The sequence below is a fragment of the Malaclemys terrapin genome, chromosome 2, assembly GCF_027887155.1.
Source record: "Malaclemys terrapin pileata isolate rMalTer1 chromosome 2, rMalTer1.hap1, whole genome shotgun sequence".
In the NCBI taxonomy this organism is placed as follows: domain Eukaryota; kingdom Metazoa; phylum Chordata; order Testudines; family Emydidae; genus Malaclemys; species Malaclemys terrapin.
In genome coordinates, this window is record NC_071506.1 from 121,838,496 (window position 1) to 121,866,158 (window position 27,663).

The 27,663-nt window shown below is 41.1% G+C and overlaps 1 protein-coding gene across 5 annotated transcripts in view; it reads left to right on the plus strand.

Moving 5' to 3' along the window:
• PIGN (phosphatidylinositol glycan anchor biosynthesis class N) overlaps nt 1-27,663 on the plus strand; it is a 152,897-nt gene that overhangs the window by 19,281 nt on the left and 105,953 nt on the right. For all 5 annotated transcript variants that reach the window (XR_008444008.1, XR_008444007.1, XM_054020086.1 and 2 more), the window contains exons 4-8: nt 1,474-1,572; nt 7,783-7,889; nt 11,485-11,609; nt 15,587-15,717; nt 20,616-20,732. Coding sequence is in view for 3 of the 5 variants with exons in the window: in XM_054020086.1 (XP_053876061.1) it covers nt 1,474-1,572; nt 7,783-7,889; nt 11,485-11,609; nt 15,587-15,717; nt 20,616-20,732 (579 nt within the window). In the remaining 2 variants the exon portion in view is untranslated. The remainder of the gene's footprint in view (nt 1-1,473; nt 1,573-7,782; nt 7,890-11,484; nt 11,610-15,586; nt 15,718-20,615; nt 20,733-27,663) is intronic.

Below are 27,663 nucleotides of genomic sequence, written 5' to 3' on the forward strand. Positions count from 1 at the left end.
ACTGGCCAAGCTTGGATGCAGTCTCAGCAGAGAGGCCAAGAATTGAATGGACATGGTGAATAAACTAGTCCATATAGATCGGGGTTGAGGTACATTGGCAGGATAGCATGGGTTAAGCATGAGCTGCCTCTGACTGCTTTACATGTACTGAGGGCTAAATTACATGTACTGAGGGCTTCAGACTTCAAGGCTATCAGTCTAGCTCTTTTGACTAGAGCTGTGTTTTGTTTTTTTTTACTTTATAAAAATAAGAGCTGAGGGTATGGGCAGGGGAAATCCCAATTATGGCTCCCCAGATTGGTGGAGATGAGATATGTCAAAAAGACAAATAATATTTAGTTTCCAGTGTCGGAGAGGCACAAACTGTTTCATTCTTTAATTCTTCTCTGTGTCCCTTTGATTGTGTCAAAGACATTTATAGACGCTAGAAAGAAATAAGACGACTATTAAGTTTTGAGTGCTGGCAGTGTTTTTTCAGTACTGTTCAAAACAGAGTCTTGTAATCCATCCCCATTGGGCCGACGTGGGATTTATCCTCAAAGTATATATTGCAGAGCTTTCACTTTGTACTTCCATGGTTATGTAGATAGATCAGTACACAGCTGTGCAAATCAACCTCATTCATATAACTATAAAACAACTAGATTATGTGTTCTAATAAATTTAAAAGAATAAATAAATAAAAGACATTAATTTAACTAACAAGCATCCAATCAGTGCTCTACATGCTCTGACAATTTTTAAAATTAATCTCCAATCATTAATTCCTATAACAAATAGATTGCTCGTTCCATTAAAGGTGAATGAAATTACGCATACCCTCTTAGTGCTCTAAGAGGAGGTAATCCCCCTCCCTTCTTCCTAAATTCCCCCTCTCTTTAAATTCCTGGGCAACAAATAGTTTTCCAGTCATGCTGTAAGGTTCATCAGATATTCACGTTATTCTCCAGTCCTATAGGTAGTATTTGAACTCTAAACTTAGTGGAAACTTTGTACTACACATGGAGAAGACCAAACTTTCAATCACTTATAACTCTTTTATTAGTACAGGTATTAGCCTGGAGGTTACTCTTCCATGGGTACTAATAAAATTCAAACACTTTTGAATTATGCATGCACAAAATAAAGTCTTTAAATTATCTTACTTTGGAAAAAAATGAGTAATTTTGTTTGTCATCCTTGCTTAATGGAAAAAAGAGTGGACGGTTGTTGTTTAGACTTACTAAAACCATTGACACAAGAGACTAACTATGAAGCCAAAAAAGGTTTTTTTCACCCAGATTTATGAGCATAAGCAAATGGGGTTACAATGGAAGTCAAATGTAATCTTAACTCTAGCATTTACTATTAAATATTATAATAAAGACTTAAAAATGTTCCCTATTTTCTAGTACTATTCATTTTTAGACAATGGGCTAGATCAGGCTCTCTGTTACATCTGAACAATCCCTTTAACATTGTTTGTTTTGACAGGATGGAAGGAGAACCCAGTGGAATTTGATTCAGTTTTCAATGAAAGTAAATATACTTGGAGCTGGGGAAGTCCAGATATTTTACCTATGTTTGCTAAAGGTAAGCTTAAATGGGGTGCATCTTATTAGCTGATAAACACTACACTGGTAGTTATGATGTGGTTTAAATGTTTTTTTTTTTTTTTAAAGTAGATTAGTCAGAGAGGTATTTGCAGGATTTACCAGTAGTTAGCATTTCTGTAGGGCTTTGTTTGTATTATTATAAATTACATTTTACATACAGATTATAAAAACAAAACCTTACAGAAATACTACATAGAGGAGTAGGATAAGTCCTGGTCCTGTACAATAGGTAAATCAAATTCTCCAGCGATGGCTTATGGTGGTTGTGACTTTATTAACACAGTGAATGCTAACATGTCTTCTCTAGCATGAAGCCTGTTAATTTGGGAGTGGGGTGGAAATATTCCTCATCACAGACCAGAAAAGAAAACAAGCTTTAAATAGAGCATAACTTCTCACTACTGTTTATGGACTATTCTGATGCTTTCCTAATCTTACCTACCTAATAGTGCAATTTAGCCCCAAGCGTAGTTTCTTAGGTCCTGTGTGTGTGTGTGATATAAAAATTGCATATACTGTTGCAATTCTGAAACTTCTGTAATTTAAAAATTACTGTTAAATTTGACATAGCTATGACTTTCATTAAGAAACTGAGTTTAACAATCATTTTCCTCATTTTGTTGTTCCTGTGCCTGTTGTACATATTAAATGGAGATGGGATTTACTATACGTTTTCTCACTCCTATTTTAGATCAGTAAAATATAAGTGGGAATACAGTATATAGAAATGCAAACATGGAGTTTTGTGATGCTATCCTTGAGCTCAGGATTAGATTACTAGTGCTGATCTCTCGTCCCTGGGTTGGTAAAGGCTGGGAGTACACTGGAAGCAGTGTGCTTATAATAAATAATATATGGAGATATACCTATCTCCTAGAACTGGAAGGGACCCTGAAAGGTCATTGAGTCCAGCCCCCTGCCTTCACTAGCAGGACCAAGTACTGATTTTTGTCTCAGATCCCTAAGTGGCCCCTTCAAGGATTGAACTCACAACCCTGGGTTTAGCAGGCCAATGCTCAAACCACTGAGCTATCCCTCCCCCCTACTTGGTCCTACATATTGTTTGCATTTTACTCAAGTGACATGTCAGCCAATTAAGGGACTTCTAAAGGAAATTCCATCCGGTCTTCTTTAGAAGGATGGTGGCTATGCGCTGGGGATTTAGAGTAGAGAATATAAACAGGGGATTGAGAGGGAATGACAAATTGGGGATCCTAGAGACTGTGAAAAGGAAGTGGCGGAACCCCCCGAGCACCAAGAAGAATGTACAGTCTACTGATGTAGCTGAATTTGAAATTCATGAACCAGAATAATATGGTAAACTCCAGTGTTGCCTCCTCCTAGATAATTTTAGAATTGAGAGAATTGTTTTAAATATATTTCACGATGACAATAATTGTACTTTGCCTGAACCCCATTATTTTCAGTGATTGGGTTAAGAAAGAATAATTTGGTTTCCCACCCCCCTCCTTTTTTCCACTTCTGCGTTAATCTGAAAAACAGTTTTATGATTAGCTGCAAAATAATCTCTTCTGGGGAATCTATCTTTCCCAGGACCTCTGCTTGAAGCTTGGGTTTGGAGGGGGGATGGGAAGAGAATGTGGCATCCAGCCCATTGGCAGATTGTTTACATTTTTGCAGCCATGTGTTCTTGGGAAAGGATTTGTGGAATTCAGTTTTAGTGTACTGTGCTATCTTTCACTGGCTTTGTTTGAGAAAGAAGGTAAATGGTATTTACCATATCACTTGAGAAACTTGTGGTACAATCTCACACTGAAGTCATCATTAAGGAGCATATACAACTCTGGGAAATGGATTGGAATAAGTAGTTTCTAAGAAGGAGTTAATTCACCTTTATATATTAGTGGAGGTATTTATTTTCCCAAAGTAAATGCTTACTACAAATGTTTGTTTTATATGCTAACAATATAAAATATCAAACTATGGTCCTTTATACCACTTGTTGACAGCTTTATAGCTAAGTAGTCAGAATACTCGCATGAAAAGCCTGCTGCCTAATAATCATCAGTGAGTTAAATTATAGTTTCCATAATTGAATTAGTTATCCTTGACTTTTCAAACATTTGTATGATCATCCAAATTTCAATGAAACTTCTACACAATGGTTGTCTATTCCAGTCTAAGCTAACCAGGGGGAAAATACTAGCTAGCATGGCTCTATCTGCAACAATGCTTAAATATAGTTTGCCAGGACATTTCCTTGTCTTGTCAGAAAAGTGCATTACGGTAAAGGATTTATTGTATGTTTCAGTAGAGAAATCTAAAACGTAGTAGATTCTTTGTCCCCAACTAAAATAATAGTTTTTAATTGTTGTTTTTCTTAAATGCCAAAATACTGATCCTTAGAAATCTGAATTTCTGAAAGATTTTTTGACCCAGGTGATTTAGTCTTTTATTTTCCATTGGTCACTGAAATGCCTATAGCAATTCTGTACTTTAATGTACAATATATTTGCAGATACAGTTTAAGCAGAATTAAAATCTCTCTCTCTCTCTTTCTTTAATGAATGCATTTAGTCTTGGAATTTAACACCATTTTTTCAGAGAACAGTAAGTTTTTACAATATTTTAGTGTCAAATATATATTAATTTTTGCCAAGGAAAGATTTTAAAAATGGTCCTCTTTAAATTTGGCCTTGAAACTAGCTAAACCACCACAGTACCCATGAGCCCCAAACTTCAAGTTCACCCATTTTCAGTACATATCAGTCACAGACCACTTTTCAAATTTTGGACTTAAATAGAAAAACAGGTGGTTTTTTCCCTCCTAGTCCATCATTACTACTTTATGCCAAGAAAATGAAACTGCTCAGATCCATCAGATACTTCTGTTAGCTGATGCTAGCTCTCCTCTGCTGCCCAGGCTCCCTTGGCTCACATTCCATCACAGACAGCCTGTATTCCTAAGTGCTTTTGCCTTCATCCTATCTGTGCCTCCTCTCTACCAGTTCCTGACTCCTGGGCACATGCTAAAGTCTCTGACATAGATGTCCTATTAGAGCGATGTTTCCGCTGGTGAACCATGGGGAATTCATCAGACAGAGAACTGCCGCAGTAACAGAGCTAGGAGCTCTATTTTTCAGGTGACATAATGTTATATTTGGCTTTGTCCATGCTTAGGTAGGTCTGCAATAATATGTGAACAAGTCCTTGGAGACTAGATGAGGCTAAGAATTCTAATGCTGCTAACTATAATAACTATGGTTGTGGGGTTCCGAGATACAGACAGGCTGCGTGTGGGGCATCCTCAGCAAACACTACCTTTCAAAAGTTCCAAGTTGCATCACTGACACGAAATCTGTGAAAGCAAGCCTCTCAAAGGAGTACACTTACTATGTGAATAACTGCTGTTTTTTTTTCTTGAAGGGTCCTACCCTTTGCCGGTTCACATATAGCGTGCCTGGCATACTGTTTTAACAGCAGGTGATGCCTAATGAATCTGCTATTAATGACTAGCAGAACTAGATACACGGCTCTCAGCTTGAAGACTGACATGCATCACCCCCTAAGATGCTGACCTTGCATACCCCTTCTGCGCTCTTTGACTAGGACTCTGCTCACCACCATGAGGATGCAATCTGTTGGTGAGAAGACACATCAGACATGGAAATCTGATGTGGGAGGAGCTGATACCTGACTGGGTAGTTTCTGGGGCTCCCAGTCTGTCTAGTTAGTGGAAAGAGCAGCAACAGCTCATGGTTGGAAGAAGTGTTCTAGCTGAGCTTCCCCTGTTTTTCTCATCTCTTCTAAAGGAAGTTATTTTCCCCAAATCCCTGCCACCTCCTCCCTCTGGCAGAATAGAGGGAAAAGGAGGCTTTCCCTCTCCTGTCAGTTCTGTCTCCAAAGATAGATACAGTACTTAATACATAGTAGATATTTTTCATAATCTCTCTCTTGAAGTCTAGAATCTAGAATCTAAAATGCAGTGAAGTGTTTCAAAATTTTCTATGGAAGGAGCCATTGCACACGCTGTTTTATTTGTTTTTACATTAATACAAATTCTTCATCTGGGTAAAAATTAGGGTGGGGAGTGTTAGGAGTGTACCCCTAATCAGCCCATACACTGCACATACTTAATTTTGGTTTCCTGGTGCTGGCACTTCTCAGGGACAGGAACTTGTTTCAGATTGATCCCCAATTTATTTCCCTTGCTGTATCCCATCACCAGAAGATGGTACAACAGTGCATCATCACATAATATCAACAAGGATGGTTGCAACAGCTACCAAGGCTGGTGAGCTCTGCCTCCTTTTTTGGTATACTTTCTCCATTCAGTTCAACTCCATTGACAGTAATAAACAGATTTTAAAAAATGCCTTGGAGGACTCTACTCACTATTCTGACAGCAACTCAGCAAACTATGTGTTCTGGATTTTTAAATAAACCCCATTGCAAAACAGGGATGACACATGAAGGGCTACAGCTTTCAGGTTCCTGTCCTAAAATCCTTTTTTAATGGTATTGAAGTTTGTGTAACACTTCAGCTAGGCTTTAGTATAATCCAGATAAATGCTAGCTCTTGAACTTTGTATGTTAGTTCACCCACAAGCCTGGAAATTGCACTATACAAATCAGTTGAATTCTATGTTGCTATGAACTGACAGAAGAACATTTCCCCATTGGAAGTTTATGCAGAAATAATAGAAATAGCCTTGCTTAGAGCCCTGTGACTTCAACAGCTCAGCCAGACTGCAGAATTTCTATAAGTTCTACCTGATTTCAGATCTCATCAGGACTTCAAAAATTCAGTACTTTGATGTGTTTTCTCTTTTCTCTGTTTCACAAGACAGCATGGTATAGACTTTAATGTGTACAAAATGAGATACTATATTTTTCCACATCAGTGCCTGTTTGAGAATTTTCAGAAAAATGCATTCATTTTAAGTGATGCCTGCCTTTTTTATGCATCAGACCTAATTTTTAAAGATAAAGACTTCGAAGATTGTGCAGGTCCCAATCCATTCCCAAATTATCCTTGCATATTACAGTAGGGGGGTTGCTCTACTGATTGGAAGTAACTAATCTGCATCCTTCCTTTGAGCTTTCTTTACCCACTTTTTTGCTGTTTAAAACTGAGTGTTATAATTTCTTTTATTAAAGTCTCTATGATATGGCATTGTCTCACTTGGTTTCACATTAGGTTTAATATCTGGAAGTTAGAAGTCTTTGTGTATCAAAGCTAGAGGTAAAGATGTTTTATATTTGATTTTTGGACCTTTAATCACCAATTCCAGAATAGTGATCTGCACTTTGACCTCTTGACCAGCATCTTGCAACATCTGAGGTAAAATGGCATTTTAGTGGTCTTTGGGTATATCTTCTCTTAATCTTTTCTTAATTTCCAGTTATTAATCTGTGTCAGAGTGATAGAAGCAGTGTACAGTAGAATCTCTTTGATCTGAAAATCTAAATTCAAATACGACGCCAAGCATTTATTACTTATGTGAAAAAGTCATCTTCTTAGGAGCTGTCTAGATAGGGGTGCTGAGGAAAATTAATCCAAATTAACTAAAGGTGTGAATTAGAAGTAGATTAATTAAACTGCATTAAACCCCTGTGTGTACACTCTCTCATTCAGAAGTAAAATGTCCTTAATTCTGTTTAGTTCAATTCACTTCCAAAGTGAATTAGTCTCCTGGAGTTGGGAATCATATCCCCATCTCCATGTATAGGCATACTTTTAGTGCATGGCAGGCTAGTGTGGGGTAGATTTATACCCCAGTTTGCCATGAACTAAGTGTTCATGTAGACAAGCCCTTTTCCAAACTCTTGTTTTTCTAATAAATCCTATATTGCCCATTTCATTTTGATAAAATTGGATTGTATTTCACTCAATTTTTGCTTTTCCAAACATTATTTCCTCCCAAGAACTGAAGGAACTTCAGGTATAAGGACATCTCTGATGTTGGTACTATCAATACACTGTCTGATAAGAGAATAGTTATACAACTCAAGAAACAATAGAACATAAAATGAGGAGTGAATTAAGATTATTCAAGAGGCATTTTCTTCTTTCTAATCTCTTTTCTTGTCTTTGTATGGGTTTATCGATATTTTTCTCCCTCACGTCCTGTATTTTAACAGGCAATCTATATTTTTTTTATTAAGGAAAAAAAGTTTAATTTTCTTGCTTCCACCCAATATTGCATCTGTATTGTTTTTGCAGGTGCCAGTGGGGATCACGTTTATACATACTGTTATACAGCAGAAAAGGAAGACTTTGGAGCACAAGATGCAACTAAACTAGACACTTGGGTTTTTGACCATGTTAAGGTGAATAAATATTTCTCTGTTTTATATCACTTATGCATTATAGACACAGGTTGCAACTGGGTAATAGAAGAAAATACCCTTGTCAGGTTTAAGACTGCTCCTTGCAGTAAACTTTCTAGTGCTTTTTCTAAAGCCAGTTTTTAAAAATTGTGTTTCCTACTGCATATCTACAGAATATCTTTTGCAATCACATATGACACACAACCTTAAACTACTAAAAATGCAGGAGTGATTCCAGTTGATCATTCAAATATTCAACACATTTTACAAGATAACGAGGTATCTGCCTATTTCACGGTGGGTGGATTAATTTATTTCCATTGTTCACATCACTTTCCTGAATACTTTACAGATGGGTATTTCAATGTAAATTCATTGATTGTTGGTTAAGGTTATATTAATCACTTAATGCCTTTTCCATTCTCCTTAATTGGAAGAATTTTTACTTTTTTCTGATCACCAGCTGATTTAATTTTTAAAAAACAAAAGCGTATTACAAATCTACAGTATTCTGGTTCTCAGTGTTTTCATTTGATAGGAAAAATCAATGAAGTAATTATCAAAGTTTCAATTAGAAATTCATTAATTTAGAAAAACTTGAGAAACTTTAATAGAGCTATGGTGCTTGAAATTTTACATTCTATATTAAACAGGCATATACACCCTTTCAATGAAATCCACATAGTTATGACTTATGAGAAGTTCTGTTACTAATCCATTTGATAACATTATATATTTTGTTAATATGTGCAACTAATGTATAAATAAATCAGAAGGTGAACCTGAATTTAAAATTCTAACCCACTTTTTTGCAAAACTGTGAAACGTTAACTGTTGCCTATCTTTGTTGTAACACACCTATGTGTAACCCTGCATTGATTTCGGACTGTGCAATATCATGTAATGTACACACAAAGCTAGATGGAGTGCGCACCCCAGAACTTATAAAATAAGCCTTCCTTCCTGTTCCTGTTACACTTCATTGGTACCACACTCAACACACTTTCCCTTCTCTTACATATGAATGCATGTGAAAATTTAAATCTGAAAAATTAACACTTCTTCAAAACTGTATGGCTCCTCTTCTCTACCCTGTTCCATATTATTAGATTGATTGAATGTCAATGTGGTGACGGCCAAGTTGCAAAAAGGAGTGTCCAGTAAATTGTCGGTAACTGATTTTCATTATAAATCAGTATTTGCTGGTATGTCTCCCCCTCTCCCCCCCCATCAGACTTTTTCTGAGATTTTTGAAATTTCATGGGAACTCAGCTAACGAAAGAGAAAACCACAGGTCTGTATTTCCTTCTTTTCAGATGGCATTCTGGCTAATTAGGCCTCGAAAGGATTTGCCTTGAAACATGATGAAGTTTTTAATTTCAGGAATTTGAAACTTAAACTTGCCTTTTACTTGATATTTTTTTTAAGTCGCAAAAGCAGGCTTACTCTTTCCTACGTTCAAATATAGCACTGGTAGTGCGGCTGTAGTCTGGAAATCCTTGCAAGAGTTCTGATCCTGCAATCAAATATCTGCAGGTGGACCCCTGCAAAAATTTGTTTGCAGAAAGCAGGCAAACTGAGCATTCCATCAGTTACAGTGTCCCTATTCAATATATATTATTGTTTGTTTCATGTTTTAAATACCAATGACTTCAATTATAGTTTTCTTGAATTAGGTCTTAGGAGAAGACTATATAATAATGCCACTTATATGCAGATTTAAGTGAGTGGATGTAATATTTTGGGGACCATCCAGACCAGTAATGGGTTCTGTTACTGCTTGGGTGTTTTTATGCTATGCAGCTTTTGTTCAGAGCCCTGACACCAGTAGCCGCCTTTCTTCAAGCACAAGGTCTCACTCTGGCTTCCACCAGCCTTATTTCTGGCTGCCTTGCATTTCAAACCCCTGCCAATTTAAGGGCTTCCAGCGGGGAGCCAGGAGCCTTGGTGCAGCCGGACTGCCTGTGGGGGGAGCCCAGGCAGCAACCCAGTGGGGAGCTGGGAGTCCCGAGGAAACTGGGCAGGCACAACTTGCCTCGCAGTGGGAGCAGGGAGCCCGGGGGGCAGCCCAGCTCAGAGCAGGGAGCCCGGGGGGCAGCCCAGTTTCGAGCGGGGAGTGGGGAGCCTGGACAGCTGGGCAGCCCAACTTGGAGCCAGGAGCCCATGGGGTGACAGCCAGAGCTGTGAGCAGCTTTCTTGTCAATTTCACTGCTCCAGCATGGACCCCAGCAGCAGGGGGAGATCATACTCACCTCCACCTCTGGGAGTCACCTCCAGCTTCAGGAAGCTCTGCAGCTGCTGTCTTTAGAGCCCAGCTCTGAAGGCAGCAAAGAAGTGAGGGTGGCAATCCCATGACCCCCCTACAACAGTTTTGCGACATCCCCTATAATCCCCTTTTGGGTCAGGACCCCCGTGGTTACATCCTGAAATTTCAGATGTAAACATCTGAAATCGTGAAATTGACCAATTTTAACATTCTCTGGCTGCGAAATTGACCAAAATGGACCCTGAATTTGGTAGGGCCCTAATTATGAGTTTTACATACAAACCAGAGATTCCTTTGCAAGAATGGTGCCAGAGTTAAATCTTAATGAGCATCCTCTTCTGACAATGATCTTTCCGCATCCACCTGCCATCCCAGTGAGGTCCTTTTCCATGTTGATGTTGCAAAGTGCTTGAGATTCTTCTTGGACAAAAACCCTTAGAAAGTCTACCCAGCTTCTTGTTTCATTCGACACTATTTCCCTGGGCAGTGCAGTGTCACTAAGAGGATCATGTTAAAATGGCTGTCCGATTATATTTCACATTACTGTAATATGGCTGGCGTAAAACCAGATGGTCATGCCAAGGTTCATTTGTTCTGAGACAGAATGGCTTCCAGTTCATGCCTCAGGGAAGGCTCTGTTCAGACATATGCAAGGCAGATGCATTTTCCACACTCCATACATTTACAGAACACTGTTGCTTCGATTTGGTCTCTGGAGATGAACCATGTTTTGGTATGTCGGTCCTGCAAAACCTGTTTCCAAAACAGGAGAACCTAAATCATTCCACTCCCTAGAATTTTTCTTGTGTTTGGGATGTTCCTTGTTTGAGTTTGCGTTTAGAATGCAAAAATAATGGTCATCTGACAGCTAACACCAACATTTACTTTAATAATAATGGTCATTTAGGAAGAGTCGTTTCTCACTTTTATTTGGGATGCCTGTGTTTCCCACTTCATATCAAGAAATAAGTGGAAGGTTACAAAGCAGCAGTTAAGCTCAGGTATAGTGTGTGACCACCAATGCAAAAGAAAGAAGGAAAGGATAGTTCACAATCCTACCTGCTATCACTGCTCATAGGGACCGTAAAAGCTTAAGAACTGGAAGATTTCTGCCTGTCTTGCTCTAGGTGAGCCCCAGCAGTGAAAATTTTACTGGAATATTATCTTCAGATAAACAGAATTGCACAGTAATTAATTTGCTGTTTCATAGTTTTGCACAATACAACTCCTGTGATATAAACATTAAATAAAATCTGCATTTTAATAGGCTGCGTCTCCTTTTTTTTCCATGATTCTCAGAATAATCTTTTGATGGTTTCTTCCCTATAGAACTTCTTCCAAGCTGCCAGAAGTAATCAAACATTGTTCTCTAAAGTAAATGAAGAAAAAATAGTTCTGTTCCTGCATTTGCTAGGGATAGACACAAATGGACATGCTCATCGGCCAAACTCCAGGTAATTTAACATGCTAAATATAACTTTCTTGTTAGCATTTAACACACATTTTTTTGTCCTAAGTCAACTTTTTCTCCGCAACAATATTTACCAATCCAGATAAAAGGTTTGCAGTTTTGATGAGCTTGTACAGGGGGCAAAGTTTTAAGTTGCCATGACAAATTAAACTCTAAGTTTTCATTAATTTGCATATATCTACAGTAGCATATACAGATATATTAACATAATTGGCTGTTCTCAGGCTGCCAAGGACTGAGAGTCACCTTGTTCCTCCCCGCCTCCAGCAAGAGGGAGATTTGCTGGGTCCCTAACATCTCCTGTCTGTTAGCACCTAAACCATCTTCTCTGGGCTATGCCAGCCCTGTCTTTGCCCTGCAGATTAACAATAGCTGCCATCCGAGCCCCTTTGAAGCATTTCTCTGTAGTATTCAGCCCCTTATGCACTTAACCCTCTCAGAAATACCAGTTGGCTATCCCCAAGGGAACAGTACACACCTGCTTTGGATGATCTATCTTCCTACTGTATTTTCCACTACATGCATCCGATGAAGTAGGCTGTAGCCCACGAAAGCTTATGCTCAAATAAATTTGTTAGTCTCTAAGGTGCCACAAGTACTCCTGTTCTATTTGTAGTGAGTTTGTCTGGCTTGTTAGGAGTTGCTGTTATAGAGTTGCCTAGTTGGCATTGTGGGTTTTTTAGGGTCACACCATATATCTCTTAATTCTAATTATCAAGGACAATAGCAAACTTATTAATTATACACATAATCAAAAGAATACTTGGCAGATGATTTGTTTTTCCTTTTGCCCAAAATGAAGTTCAGAGTCCATCTTAATTCCACAGTAAACAGGAAATCCAGAAATAACAAGGCTGATATTGCAGCCTTATTGTAGGTGAACTGCAGAGTTTTTTGGATTGGCAATTGAAAAAAGAAAAAGTTTTAAGGTCGTACATCATTACAGAAACATTTTGAAACAAAATTTATGACAATCCCATTGATTTTCCTCTTGAGTTCTGTGTTTCCCTTTTCCACCTGAGACAGTGCAAGGAATTGGGCTAACCTTTGAAGCAGGCAAAGCTCATGACTGTGAGCCCTTTAAATCAAAGTGTTAGTGCTCCTCTCCGTCTTTATTTTAAAAGGATATACTTTCTAGCCTTTTAGAAAAATGAGAATTGATTGGTTGGTGATAAGCTAGTCATTGTGGCTTCCCCCCCTTAAAAATTACTGATTTATAGCCCACCATCAGACACACAAGGGTGTTTGGGGCCCACAGAATCCATGGCTCATCAAAATCTCAAGACAAGCACTACATCATGAAATCAATTATTGGTATGTATAGTAACTTGAAAAAGAGTTTGAAAATTTTCACTTTTAAGTCTACAATTGCTGTGTTAATACATTGGGCTCTTTTAAAACTGTTATTCTTTAAAGGTTTGCAATTCACCTTTAAATTATTGTGACATGGAGACCACTTTCCAAATGTTTTCCTGTTCTTTGCAAACAACTATTATCTCAGACCAGACAAAGGCACTGTACCAAACACATGTCTTGCAGGGTGCTTATCCATAAGGAGTAACATGTAAGGTATCTACAGAAAGCTTGTAACTTATCAAGACTAATAATCATTGTGAGGTTATTGGTAACATTACACAGGTACAATCTGGATTGCTGAATAGCTGTCCTCAGCTCTCCAACCTGGGATGCCTTTTACATTGCTTTACTGGCGAACAGCCACTCTGGGTCAGTTAACACACAGGCTCCAGCATGAAACTTGCTTCCAGCTGCACAGTATTGAGTGCTATTAGCTAGTCACTCATGAATTACACTTCAGAACACCAGCAGATTCTCTAGTCCCAGATTTCCCCTCAGAAATGTGCATCTTGTATTGCCCAGCACCTTACTGAACAATGCAAGCACATATAAAGTCCGTCATTTCATCAATGGAAAATTATATGCACCAGCCTTGTTATCCCAAATGGAGTTTCCCACACACTTTAATCAAAATTCACTGGTTAGCTAAAACAGTGAAACAAGTTTATTAACTACAGAAAGAAAAGAAAAATTTCAAGTGACTACAAGTAAAGAGGCATAAAGGTCAGGATTGGTTACAAAAGAAATACAAGATAAAATGCAAACTAAATGCCTAACTTAACAAGCTAAGTGAACTTAAAAGCAAAAGCTTATAGCAGTCTGTACTGGCCGAATAGCCTCCCAGCCAGCACTCCAGCCTCTCCCCTCCAAGTTCAGTTCTTTGCGAGTCATTGATGTCATGAGCAGAGATGGAGGAGGAGAGTGAGGTCAAGCATTTTTCTCCCCTCTTTAGTTCAATTTCTTGTGCTAGAAACATCTTTGTTGAGTCACGGTGACAAACAGTCTCTTGTGGACATAAGGTTTGAATCGTTCTTGTGATGAAATGTACATTTCTTGTTCATGCCGTCTCTCTGCCAGAAAATGGCTCTTTGAGCAGGTGATGGTTCATTAACACCTGACTGGGGTGCCAGTGTGTCTTTGTCTTTGAAAACTGGTTTGGGCCTGCTTTTCTAACTCTGGAACATAACAACAACATTATACAGTAAAATTTTATAACTTTACATACCATGTTGATACACACATTTTACCAGGACAATAACGTTCAGCAGATTATGCGTTTTCAACTGATACTTCACAAGGCAAACACAGTAATGTTTAAGGAATAATGTAACTGTACTGAAAGCACACTTTTATAATCTTGGATCTAAAAGTTCGTCACCAGGGGACTCAGTGATGGCCCATTCAAGCAGGAGGGAACTGCTACCTCTCCCTGGTTAGCCGGTAATGTATTGCAATGCTCAATTATCTAGCTTGCTCCATCCCAAGCCTATCAATAGAAAACTGTCAGAGACCACTTCAAACAATCAAAACCACATGGAGGTTAAAAAAAAGGGGGGGGGGGGAACAGTACAACAGACAAAGGATTGCCCTTTCTATGCATAGAGACAAAAGACTTTTTCAGCATAACACAGAGTGGGGAGAGGCACTCTGTATCCATTCACTGAGGAAACATCTTGTGGCATGGGGGTGTTTTCATGAAAGTTTGGATCCTAATTCCTGTGAATCCAGCTGGCTCTGTAACAGACTGAACTTGGGGGGCATCATCTACTATATTAGATAGGTGAGGTAACTATTAATAAATGTAGACCCAGGTTTGCATTTTATGCTTTTGTATTGTAACCATTTGTTTCCACCACTTTATTGTTTATAGTTGACTCTCTCTTCTTTCTTAAATAAACGTAATTTTGTTTTATTATAACTGCTCACTAGTGCCGTGTGATTTATGGGAGCGGTGGTTTAAGGTAAAACCAGTAAACTGGGATATACTGCTCCTTTGGGGGCGAAGGAGCTGAGATTTCTGAGAGTAGCCAGTGTTGGGCTGGATATCACAGGAGAACTCTTCAAAGGGACTCGGGGACTGGGGTGCATCTATTATTAACATGCAAAGTGAAGACAGGGCTGGCATAGGCCAGAGGAGAGTGCTTGAATGACTAACAGGCTGCTGGTGGTAGAGAGGTAACACCTAGCCATTGGGCAAGGCTATCTCTCGCTAGAGGTAGGGGATAACAAACTGACTCTCAGTCCTGGGCAACTGAGAACCGTCACACATATCCACCTACTTAGTTACTGCAGATTACTAAATTCCAGAGTCTTCTATCAAAGACCTGTTTGACCTTAGATAGATACAAATGATACAAGAATCCTCCACACCACACTCAGGAGGTCAACTCATCCCTCCCACCCCCCCATGGTATGAGATCTAGAGGAAGCGAGAGACACCTCTAGATTCCCTTTGACAGCTTGAGGCCATGTAAATCATGAAGTTGGCCCTAATCAAGAGGCTTGCCTTAATGACAATGGGTAATCTACCATATACAATGTATTCTGCCATTTGTAATTCAGAGGTCACAGTAAATCAAATATATTTTTCTTTCCTTGTTATAGGGAATACAAGGACAATATCAGAAAAGTTGATGAAGGCATAAACGACATTGTCTCAATGCTTGAGGATTTTTATGGAAATGATGGAAAAACTGCCTTTATCTTAACTTCTGACCATGGAATGACAGATTGGGGTGATACTTTTTAAATCTCTAAAATTACTTAGCAGTTGAGATTATTGGCAAGTTTCTGATTATTTAGAATATGCATTAGCAGTTTTGAGGCCTTCACTCACCATGAAAGCTCTGCTGCCTCCACTGTGCCAGGTGCTTGATTTTGTACAGGGCCAAATGACTCACTGCAACTTTGGCTGAGGAGGAGAAGATTCTGGGGTGATGGAGTTCAGGACTGATGGAGAGGGAGAATTTACTGTAGTGGAGTTTCCATTTAAATGAGTCTCCGACCTTTCTGTGAAAGTCAAAAACTATCCTGTCAACTAAAGGGGACAAACCTAGCCTTAATTTCCAGTTGCATACAAAAAGCTATGTTAATGTCCTTTGATCACTTCACATTTTCTACTTAAAATATTTTGTGTGGTGAAAGTCCTATTAATACATGTTATCAGTTACACCAAAGGCCACGTTCATCTTATGTGTGAAAAAGCTTGGCTAGATGCTCTCTTAAAGATTGATAAAATATGACTTCCCCCCCCAACGAAATTAATTACCATAACATAATCATGTCAGCTACCAAAAAAGAGGTACATTTTACCAGTCTAAGGTCTTGGCAGCAGTTGTGCTGTAGTGTAAGCATATGAGATTCAGAGAAACGTTTTAGTTTTTCTTTTTGGTGGACCTGGGTCAAATGTACCACTATGGTGACAGTCAGACTTCCAGGGGAAAGAGATTGCAACTTTCCAGTAAAGAATCTGTCTTCCAAAAAGCATCTGTATCATCTAATAGCCTTCTGAGGAGGAGCGTAAACTAAAAAGGGTAAAGAGAGAGTGTGCTCTCCTCTAAGGTTTTCTCTTGTTGTGAGTAGCCCCATTCAAGCAAAGAAACATCTGGTTTCAGAGATGTAATCAAATTGAGTACTATGTTATAGTTTTGTTGCCAGATATCACAAGTGAGGTTTGTGTATCAAGCTGGCACTATGTGGCAAATATCTTTTCTTCATTCAAAAGAAAAACTGCAATTTGAATCAATCTCACGGTTTTATATGTTACTACTTAGTTGTGTTTGGGGATGCAGAATGTGGGTTTACTTGAGCATTCACTGGGCCAGTCCTACGTGTGTCCAATTGGAAGTATGGCAGAAAAATGATTACCATTAGCATTCTGTAATTCTGAGGTGAGGTTAATCCTCTCGAAGGAAGATTCTGTTCTAGTGGGTGGTAAGCCATGGAGACTTTCCTGCCCAGCATCCATGGAAGCTATTTGTTTTGAATAGCAGTATTTTTATAATTTATTAGCATGAGGTATTTTGAATTATTGATGCTTCAGGTACAGTTCAGGAGTAAAATACAGAGTTTGATTATTGCCTTTTGCATAAAACAAACTGTTCAGAGATGGAATAACAGGATTTGTTTACTCCTAATAATCCATCAGAGATTAAGAGTTTATTTATACTTATTTTTGAAAGCAGTCAGTCTAATTATCATTTGCTCATATGCAAAACAAAGGTCTGTTTGAATATTACATTTTATTGTTGAGCTAGCTGACATTTATATTGGAACATTTGAATTTTAGAATACATTTTTTCCTGTTTGTTCTTACAGGCAGCATTCACCACAATAAAAAGACTTTGGGTGTCACTATCATCTTCCTAAGCCTGACTTAGCTTTTTTGTTAATGCATATTTTTGATTTTTGTTTCATTAGCTGAAAATTAACTAGCTTTGTGGAAAGTGCATCTGGAATCCTGGAAAAATATTTAGGGATTCTGCAGGAAGCTGTCTTTAGCTCTCTTTATCTTGGAGGTTATTGATCACGACACAAGGCCTTTGAAAGTAGAAGGAAAGGAAGAAACTTGAAATGAGTCAACAGTGTGGCGCAGTTGCAAAAAAAGGCAAATATCTTTCTGGGGTGTATTAAAAGAAGTGTTGTATATACAACATGGGAGGTAATTGTTCTGCTGCACTCAGCAGTGTTGTGTCCAACTTTTGGTGCCACACTTTAAGAAGGATGTGGACAAACTGGAGGGAGTCCAGAGGAGAGCAACAAAAAATGATAAAAGGTTGAGAAAGCCTGACCTGTGAAGAAAGGTTAATTAGACGTAATTAGCTTTGATAAAAGAAGACTTGGGGTGAGGGTGGGGGTGGGGGGAGTTAGGGTTAGGGGGAGAACCTGATAAGTCTTCTGATATGTTAAAGACTGTTTATAAAAAGAATGGTGATTAATTGTTCTCTGTATCCAGTGAAGGTAGGACCAGAAGTAATCAGCTTAATTTGGAGCAAGGGAGATTTAGGTTAGATATTACAAGAAAACTCCAGATAGTGAAACACTGGAATAGGTTGCCAAGGGAGGTTATGGAATCCTCATTCTTAGAGGTTTTTAAGAACAGATCGGACAAATACATGTTGAGGATGATCTAGATATATTTGGTCCTGCCTCAGCACTAGATGACCTCTCGAAGTCCCTTCCACCCTTACTTTTTTATGATTCTATAAAATGGGGGTATCCTTTGAATTTTTGAGAGATTTCTCCTGTCCCTCTTTATAAAAAGCCTGATCCTATACCTTTAAAGTGAGTTGGAGCTTTACAATTGACTTTAGTGATTCCAGGATTTTCGAGCCTGAAAAAAGCACATCCGGACCATAGCCAGGAGTCTAAAAGCTTTAGATCTGTGCTTTAATTAGAGCTGTAGTACTAACAGTTCTGCTATTATTTATTTTGAATCCATTCAAAATGTGTTAGGCACCTGACAAAAACAAGTAAAGACACACAAAGTGTTTATGGCACAAAGAATGATGGTCAGAGAGTTGGGTGAGAGGAAAGGGATAATAAGAATGAGGCAGTGGCACGCATTTGTGGGTCAGTTCAAAAAAAATGCACCCCAAAATTTGCTTTTCTCCTGTGATGGATTCACTACACTGGAGAGAGGTCCTAGCTCATGCCTGATGAATGGAGGCAGAGCTCCCTTTTTGAAACTGAAAATTCCCTATCTGGTCCTTCCCCAGTCTCTGTACTCTATAGAGAAGAGCAAATGTTGCCTGTTCTGCTTTCTGTGCGAGGAATTTTTTAAGGAATTCTTTCTTCTGAAAAATATTTTTTTTTCCCCCCACTAGAAATTTTTTGTCTGGGAGGGAGAAAATCTTCTTGGAAACCCTTTAACGTGTGGGTCTGGGGACTTCCAAACCCTAGTGGTACATCCCAAGGCCTTATAGTAGTTGTAGAAACTGAACAGCTGCTGCAGCAACTTCAAAAGGCTCCTGCTTATGAACTCAGAAAGAAAAGAAATCTTGCATTGGAAGGGAATGCAGTGGTTGGGGCAGATTTTCCTAGCATCAAAAGCTTCCCAGAGTGGTTACCACTCCAGGGAGATGTGTTAGGTCACCTATTTCCTTCTGCTTTGCTGAACAATGGATTTGGGATACACCAAGGGATTCAGAAGGCTATTCTTAGCACCTGATACCAACCTGACTTCTCTGCTGGATAATCATGCTTCCATTATGAGCCAGTCCTCTCACTCTGCTAGAAAACAGTTTGCTAGTTTTCTAATTTGCTAGCAGCAGAGAGAGGAGTTTTAGAACCTCTGCCAGTCTGCTCTCTGCCAAGACCTGCGCTATGAGAAAAAAAAAAAAAAATCTAAACAAGTTCAGGTAGGGGAGAAGATCTCCCTTATTGAGCCCATTCAGATAAACAGCATCTATTCTTCCCTGCTCCTGCACTTTTGCCCCTCTCTCTCAGGGTTAGTTTCCTTTGTACTAAAGCTGCTCTCCTTCTTGGATTAACAAGAATCTCTGATTCAATCATCAAAACGGAGGGAAGCGGAAGAACTTTGTGTGTAGGGGCTTAAATCCACAAATCCTTCCCAGACCTGCAGGTTCTTAGGCTCAAAGTGGCTTAAAAGAAAGCAGAGTTAGTTAGCAAACTTTAACCTTTTATTTGTACCCTACCAGTTGTTGCACACGCAACCTCAACTCTATCTCAGGGAGGGGGAGGGATAGCTCAGTGGTTTGAGCATTGGCCTGCTAAACCCAGGGTTATGAGTTCAATCCTTGAGGGAGACCACCTAGGGATCAGGGACAAAATCAGTACTTGGTCCTGCTAGTGAAGGCAGGGGGCTGGACTCAATGACCTTTCAAGGTCCCTTCCAGTTCTAGGAGATAGGATATCTCCGTTAATTTATTTATAATTTTCTGGAGCATATATATTAAGATTTCATCTTTAATTACATACCAGTAATTAAATTTGATATTCTTTCAAACCCTTCTCATTACATACACACACCTTGTAGAATGTGTTTTGTAAGGTATACTGGGAACAGGACAGGGCACCTATGATTCCCCAGCTTGTTCAGTGGGCACCTTTCACCACTGGAAAAGGGCAGTGGAGGCTGCAGATCCTTTGTACCTTTGCAAATCAAGTCACTTATTTAGGTGCCTAAGATCCCAAACTTGCCAAAATGTATAGACATGTTTAACTTTACACACCTGAGTAATCCCTTTGGTTTCAATGGCACATGCAAGTTAGGCACATGTATATGTTTTTGAAGGTTTGGAGCCTAAGTGCTTAACTTTGGGCATTCAAATTTGACATTTTTGACTTGAATTTCCTTGTTCCTTGGTTTCCACATATTTTAAAATGAAGAAAAATATCTATTTCAGAGGGTGGTGGTGAAGCTGAAGTTAGCCAATGTTTGTAAATTGCTTTGTGATTCTCAAATAGATGTCACTACATAAGTGCAAATTTTAAAAGAAAGGTTTCTAAAATGTCTCGTCATTCCAGTAAAATAACATGTGGTGCTAGTGTAGCCTGCCTGAAGAATATAGCCAGGATATTTTTTCTAGGCAGAAATTTTAACTTGGCTCTGTGAGAGCACTATTTGCCTTGCTTATCAAGTCATTGTGCTTTTGGTTTGTCATATCTGTAGGCTCTCATGGGGCTGGTCATCCCTCAGAGACTTTAACACCATTGATTGCTTGGGGAGCTGGAGTGAATTATCCACAGAAAGTCACATTCCAGTTCTTCAAAGATGAATTTTTAAAAGGTATGTAAACAAATCACCAAATTACATTAAAAATTTTCAATGGAAAGGGCAATATTTGAACCTCACATCCATCGGATTTAAACTGCATTGAAATTATGGTGCAGTAAGGTTTGTAAGCAAGAAAACAAAGGCAGAATTTGCCCCAGAGACCTTGTGTTCTACGTTACAAGAAAAAGGGGTAGTTGGGGAAGTATGTGGTGATGGTTGTGGAAGGCTTGTCTCACGAGCAAAATCTCACTTGCAGAGTTTCCTTCCAATTGTCGCTTCCGAATAGGTGTGAGAAGGATGTTCATGTCCCAAAAACTTTGGATGTCCCAGTTGAAGCATGGTTCTGAGGATGCCTCTGAGGTTAATTTATCTTCACAGAAGCTAAATACTTCTACATTGATTCCAAACTTTCTTGTAGCCCCACCATAGCATAGCAGTAGTCATGCTGCCATGGTCTTGTTTTTTGCAGATGGCCTGAATATACTCCCCATCCCCCAAGGGTTTCTTAAAAGGGTGGAGTGGCCTGCATAAAATACTGATTGGGTAATCCTGCAGGTTTTCAGGTGAACAGAATACAGTGGAGAGCATGGCTATGTTCCTGGCTTTAGCCCTTCCTGACAACTAGGGTGACCAGATCAAAGGAATGAAATATTGGGAGGGGTGCGGAGCAAAAAAAAAATGGCGGCGGAGCAAAAAAAAAAAAAAAGCGGTTTCGCAGGGGTGGGAGGCATTAGCAGGCCCCAGCCACGCTGCCGGATCGTACACTGCGCCCCGGCTGCGTGCACTGCCCACCCCACGGCAAAAGGTGGCTCTGATGCAGAGGGGGCTGGGGATAAAGAGGGCATCTGGGGGGGACCAAGAGGAGGCGCTGGGAAGCACAAGAGTTCGGTTGGGTGAGGGCGTACAGCTCCAGCGGGGCCCCGGGCAGGGCACAGGCTGGATGGGCGCAAGGAGGCAGAGCCTTGCAGCGGTACCGGGCGGGGACAAAGCTGTCTCTCCCCTGGAAGTGGCTGCAGGAGCCCCTGAGCCCGGGGCTGGGCACAGGGCAGCAGCGGTGCATGGGAGCCGGGGACCCCGGGAGCGTCGCGGCGCGGTCATGCAGGGGGCCGGGACTGGCACAGCTGAGCCGCAGCGTGGTCATGCAGGCGGCCGGTCTCCCGAGCGGCTCCCCGGGGCTCCGGGCTGGGCAGCGGGCGGGAGCCGGGGCTTTTCCTGGCCACGTGGAGCCTCCCGGCCCGCCCTGGGCACATGCGGTGTTATACCAATAGAATAAAAACCAGCAGGATCTTATTAAGAGGGATAAGGCAAAGCTGCCACATTTATTGTAAATATAATGATAAAGCAAAAGATAAAAGTAAACAACGTTGTTTGACCACTTATTCCTATCACTACTTATTCCTTATACACACACATAGATAGATAGATAGATTCATTCACACAATCATTCATTCAAGTTCTGTATAGGTGTTATAGTTACCAGCCTAGAAGTTGCTCATGCCAAGTTACTGGCCAGGTATCTTGGTCATGAGGATGGAGCCGAGTCTGTGTTAGGTGCACCTGATGCTCCTGGAGGTTGGCAGCAGAACCAGAGACTCAAAATCCTGAGTCTTGAGAGTCCATTCTTATAGGAATTAATTCCTATGTTACTCTATGGGAGCTGTTTCATCCTGCTGTTGCTGACTCAATCAGCAGATGGCACATTCCTGTCCAAAGTGGCACATTCCTGGTGGCTCCACACTGTCCAAAGTTTGTTTATCATCCTTCCAGGTGATGGAGTGGATCCCAGTTTACCCTCCGGGGGTTGTCTGGTGGTTCTACTTAACACATTCTTCGGCCGATGGATACTCCCTTTCTAGGCTGGCACCTCCCTAACCATTCATGTACATCAGGCATTCATCAACATACATTCCATATCTTAACCATATTTTAATTTACTGTCTCCACCACTTTCGGGGTGTGTGCTAATTCATTTGAGACTCCCGGCCCTTTAATCACAGAGGGTGGGGGTCTTTTTTTCCTAGGAGCTGTTGCTGTTACAATGAAGTGAAAGTCACTTAATGGCTTATAGTGTTTGTTTACATTGTATCAATTACTTCAAGAACAAAGTCAATTAACTTGTTTGTAAGTTTTACGTAGTAATAAAGTATCTTTCACAGGATAGATACAATCAATCGTTTCTACAGACAGTAGCTTTAACAGAAGTTAAAGTTTTAACAGAAGACCCAAGAGATTTTTGTACTTGGTGAAACTGTTGGATTTTAAAGTGGGACAAATTATGAGGGGGTCACTGTCACTTGGGGGAATCACGGTTAGTACCTTCTTTAATATCCCTATAGCGGCGCGTCCCGCTGCTGGCGGGGAGCCCCACGCCTTTCCCTGTCGGCTGCGCTCCAGCGGCTCCTTCCCGGTGGGGCGAGCTTCTGGAGCGCAGACGAGTGGGAGAGGTGCGGGGCTCCCCGGCAGCAACAGGGAAGTTTATGGGTTCCGGGGACCCTGGCCGGCTCCTCGCCCCGTCCGCTGGCCAGCCCCGCCTGGGACAAGTCTCGCCCCCGCAGCCCCTCTGCGCTGCGTGTCTCCGGCGGTCCCTGGGCCGCGCCGCCCACCCGGGCCAGAGCCACCCTGGCTGCTGCCTGCACGCAGCCCGGGCCATGCCCAGCTAGCTCCCGGCAGCTGCGGCAACTTTTCCTTCCCCTCCCGCGCTCCTGGTAGATGCCCGACCCTCATCCACACATCCCTCCTCCTAACCTCCTCCCTCCATCCCCCTCACATCCCATGCAGCACCGCACGCTGGTGTCCGGCGGCCTCCCTCCTGCGCTTGTGCAGCCGCCATACACCTGATCAGCGACGTGCAAGCCTGGGAGGGAGGGGAATGCGGGCTGCGTGCTTGGGGAAGAGGCAGGGCCAGGGCGGGGATTTGGGGAGGGATCCAATGGGGAAAGGAGTGGGCGGAGTCGGGGCGGGGGGGGGCATGATCGCCGGAGTGGAGGGCAAATGTGCTTTTTTTTGTCCAGTGTCCCGACCGAACATTGGTCGGGACGCGGGACAAAGAAGCAAAAAATGGGACGTCTGGTCACCCTACTGACAACAGCCCACAGTTTCCAAATCTCCTGAGCCCCAAATGCATGTCTCTTGCACAGAGAGACTTCCTTATTCTCTGTTGAAATGGATGTGCCATGGAAACACTGCTTTCCTACCCACTCTTCTTCTGCAAATTGGGGGTTCTTCAATTTCATTTTCCTTTGTGTGGCTGTAGTGGAACTTAAGGTAGTTGTGCTTTTGGAGTAAAAGAAAGCACTGCCATGACCTTCCTTATGTTTTCTTTTTTCCCTTTAAAATTTTTTTTATTTCAGAAAAATTATGCAATCCTTGCAGTGTTAATGTATGAAGTATGGAAGAGTTCATATTTAATATTCTAAATACATGGTATATTAATATACTGGATTATTGAAACTTCATTGCGGTTCTGTGTTGCCATGTATGTTTTGAGATACTACATCATGCACTTGGCTTGCTTTTCTTTTTCTCTTGTGCTCCATTTTTGTACCTGTTTCATTTCTCAAGACCTCCTAAGGGTCTAAGACTGCTCAGGATCAGTGGGGTAATAAGTTTCTATGTCGCTATATTCTTTGTCAGGCTACATTAGAGAGGGGAGTAAAGAGGCAAAAATGAGCAGTCCAGAGGTTTTCATTCTGCCATGTGCTTGAGAAGAGTAATGGTAGTAGAGACTAAATAAATTTGACTACTCTGGGTACAGATGATGCTAACATTTCACTTTTCTAGGATCAAGTATTTGCACAAAATTATTGCATCTCCAAAAGGTTTGAAAATAAGTCACAAAATAATATATTGACAATAAGCAAAAATGGCTGACTTTGAGGCCTAGGCCATGATGGTTGAACTGCCAGAAACGTCAAGGTGTAGTTTTCAGTTTAGTTGTAGCCATGTTGGTCCCAGGATAAGAGAGAGACAAGATAGGTGAGATAATCTTTTCTTCTTCGAGAGGGTGCTTGACTCTAAGTGCTTCAGATCAGATATACTAGGTAGCAGTATCCATTCGGTATGGGCATGCGTCCTCTGCAGCCTCTTGTTTGCACCATGGCTATATAGATTTGCATGGGCAAATCGCCCTCAGTTCCTTCTCAATTGCCTCGGCCTGAGACGGAGTCTCAGCAGTGTCTGAGTTGAGCTTATCTCAACTGTACTTTTTTTCTTGTATCTTACTAGTTACTTAGTGGTAGTTCTTAATGTTTACTTTGTGTTAGTTGCACAAATTTTATAAATGTTAAAAAAAATTAAAAATGGAAAAAATATTTGAAAAAAAAAAGAAGAGATTTTATTTATACTTTTTATGATAGGGACGGCTGTCCTTGTGCCTATTTTTTTTAATCCCCTCAGGGGAACTTGAATGCTGGGAGGACATGCCCAGTTCTCCTGGTTTTAAACGCTTCCTTTTGTGCCAAGAGGCAATCCCCGTCAGTGACATAGAACTGTTTTTTCGCCAACCAAACACAGTTTGAACAAACTAGTCTTGATGCCTTTGGTCATGAAAAACTCCCTTGACTGGTGGAAGGATACTCACAATGTTTGTGCGGGGTCTCCTTTGCTTATCCATCTCCAATGTCATGCATCCCTATTGGGATGGGAAGCCACCTAGAAACCCAAGGCAGGTGATCTCCTCTCGAGTCCTCTCTGCTGGAACTCAGAGCAGTCAAATGCCTGTCTCCATTTCCTTCTGCTGATCGGGGCAGATATGTGAAGACCATGATGGACAGCATGTTATGAATGCTTCATATCAACTGTCATGGGAGCAAGACCACACTCCCTCTGTGTCAAAGCAGTGAGGCTCTGGAATTGGTGCACACAAAACCAGCTCAATATCTCAGCAGCTTACCTTCCAGGCATACAAAACATCACAGCAACTGTCCTTAACAGGTGCTTCTTGGAAGATCATGAATGGGAGATAGATCCCATTATGCTCCCCCGGATATTTCAATGTTGGGGCATCCCGCAGATAGACCTCTTTGCCACAGCTAAGAACAAGAAGTGCTCCCAGGTCTGCCTGAGAGACAGACTGCGTCACCACTCCCTGGGGGATGCCTTTCACCTTTGTTGGAGTTCAGGCCTGCTGTATGCATTTCCCCCAATTCCCTTGATGGCCGAGGTGCTGATCAAGATAAGAAAAGACAAGGCCAGGGTTATTCTAGTAGTTCCGACATGGCATAAACGTGGTTCCCTTACCTCACCCAGCTTGCTCTTTTGTCAACCGGGCCATTCCCCATCTTGTCTCAGGATGCCAGTCAAAACCTCAAGGTTCTTTGACTTAAGGCATGGCTAATAGATGGTATGCAGGGTTAGAAACATCTGAGGATGTAAAGAGAGCGCTGTTATGTAGTAGGAAACGATCCACTTGTGGTACCTATGTGCAAAAGTGGATAAGATTCAGACACTGGTGTGACCTAAGACATCTTTCACCTACATCCTCTCTGTTATCAGTTATATTGGATTACATACTAGAGATAAAAATGACAGGATTGTCTCTAAGATCCGTTACAGTGCACTTGGCAGCTACTACGGCCTTTCATCATATGGTAGAGAGTTTCTCCATCTTCACTCATCCTACAGCAAGGAGGTTTCTCAAGGGACTGGAGAACATTTTTTTCACAAATCAGATGCCCTGTACCGGCATGGGACCTCAACTTGGCACTCAAAAGTGGGGCCTGGTAAGGCATCTAACTATGGCTACCTGCTTCCTTCTACACTTGTCTGTAAAAACAGCTTTTCTAATAGCCATTACTTCTACTTGAAGATTTGGAGAGATACAGGCTCTGACCTCCCTCTCCCCTCAGTCTTGTTTTAAGGATAAGATCATGTTGCGACCACATCCCAAGTTCTTACCAAAGGTATCCTTGGAATTTCACATAAACCAACCTATCTATCTTCCAGTTTTCTTCTCTAAGCCACACCAGAATAAAAGAGATGTGGCATTACATACACTTGATGTGAGGAGGGAATTAGCCTTTTATATAGATAGGACTAAGCCCTTTAGAAAAACTCCCAGATTGTTTCTCCATTGTGGACCGAACTAAGGATCTCCAATTTCCAAGCAAAGACTCTCTACATGGATATGTGGCTGCATTACCTACTGCTCTGAGTCTCATGATCTCTAACCTCCTTCTAAAGTATTATCTCTTTCCATGAGATCTCTCTCTATTTCAATAGCCTTTCTTAAGAACGTTCCTGGCACGGAAATATGTAGAGCAGTGACTTGGACCTCCATTCATATATTCTCATGCCTCACCTTCTGGTGCCATGTTTAGCTCTACTGTACTATTTTCAATCTTTGACTCAACTCCTAAATCCCACACCTCTGTAGAGGGTACTGCTTGGTAGTCACCTAGAGAGGAGCACCTATAGGGACACTACTCAGATAAGAAGAGAAGGTTAATCTCCCTGTGCAGTAATTGTGGTTCTTGGAGATGAGTTCCCCTATGTATGTTCCACTACCTGCCCTCCTCCTGCTTGTGCTTCAGAGTTCTTTACAGTGGAGCTCTGTGGTCTAGAAGGAACTGATGGTGGTTCACTCACACAGCTCTGTAGAGCCATGGTGCAGGGCATGAGACTGCAGGGGGCGCATGCGCAAGCTGAATGGATAGTGCTACTTAAAATCTCTGATTTGAAGCATGTGGGATGCATGCGCACCCAGAATGGAGCACCCATGGGGACATGCATCTTGAAGAACCATAGTTACTGCACAGGATGAGTAACCTTCTCTTATTGGACCAGCTTCTGTTGATGGAAGGTACAAGCGTATGAGCTACACAGCTTCTTCAGGTCTGTGGAAGTAAATCAGTGTGTCCCAGATCTGAAGAGGAATGTTGTGTAGCTCGAAAGCTTGTACCTTGCACCCACAGAAGCTGGTCCAACATATTACCTCACCTATCCT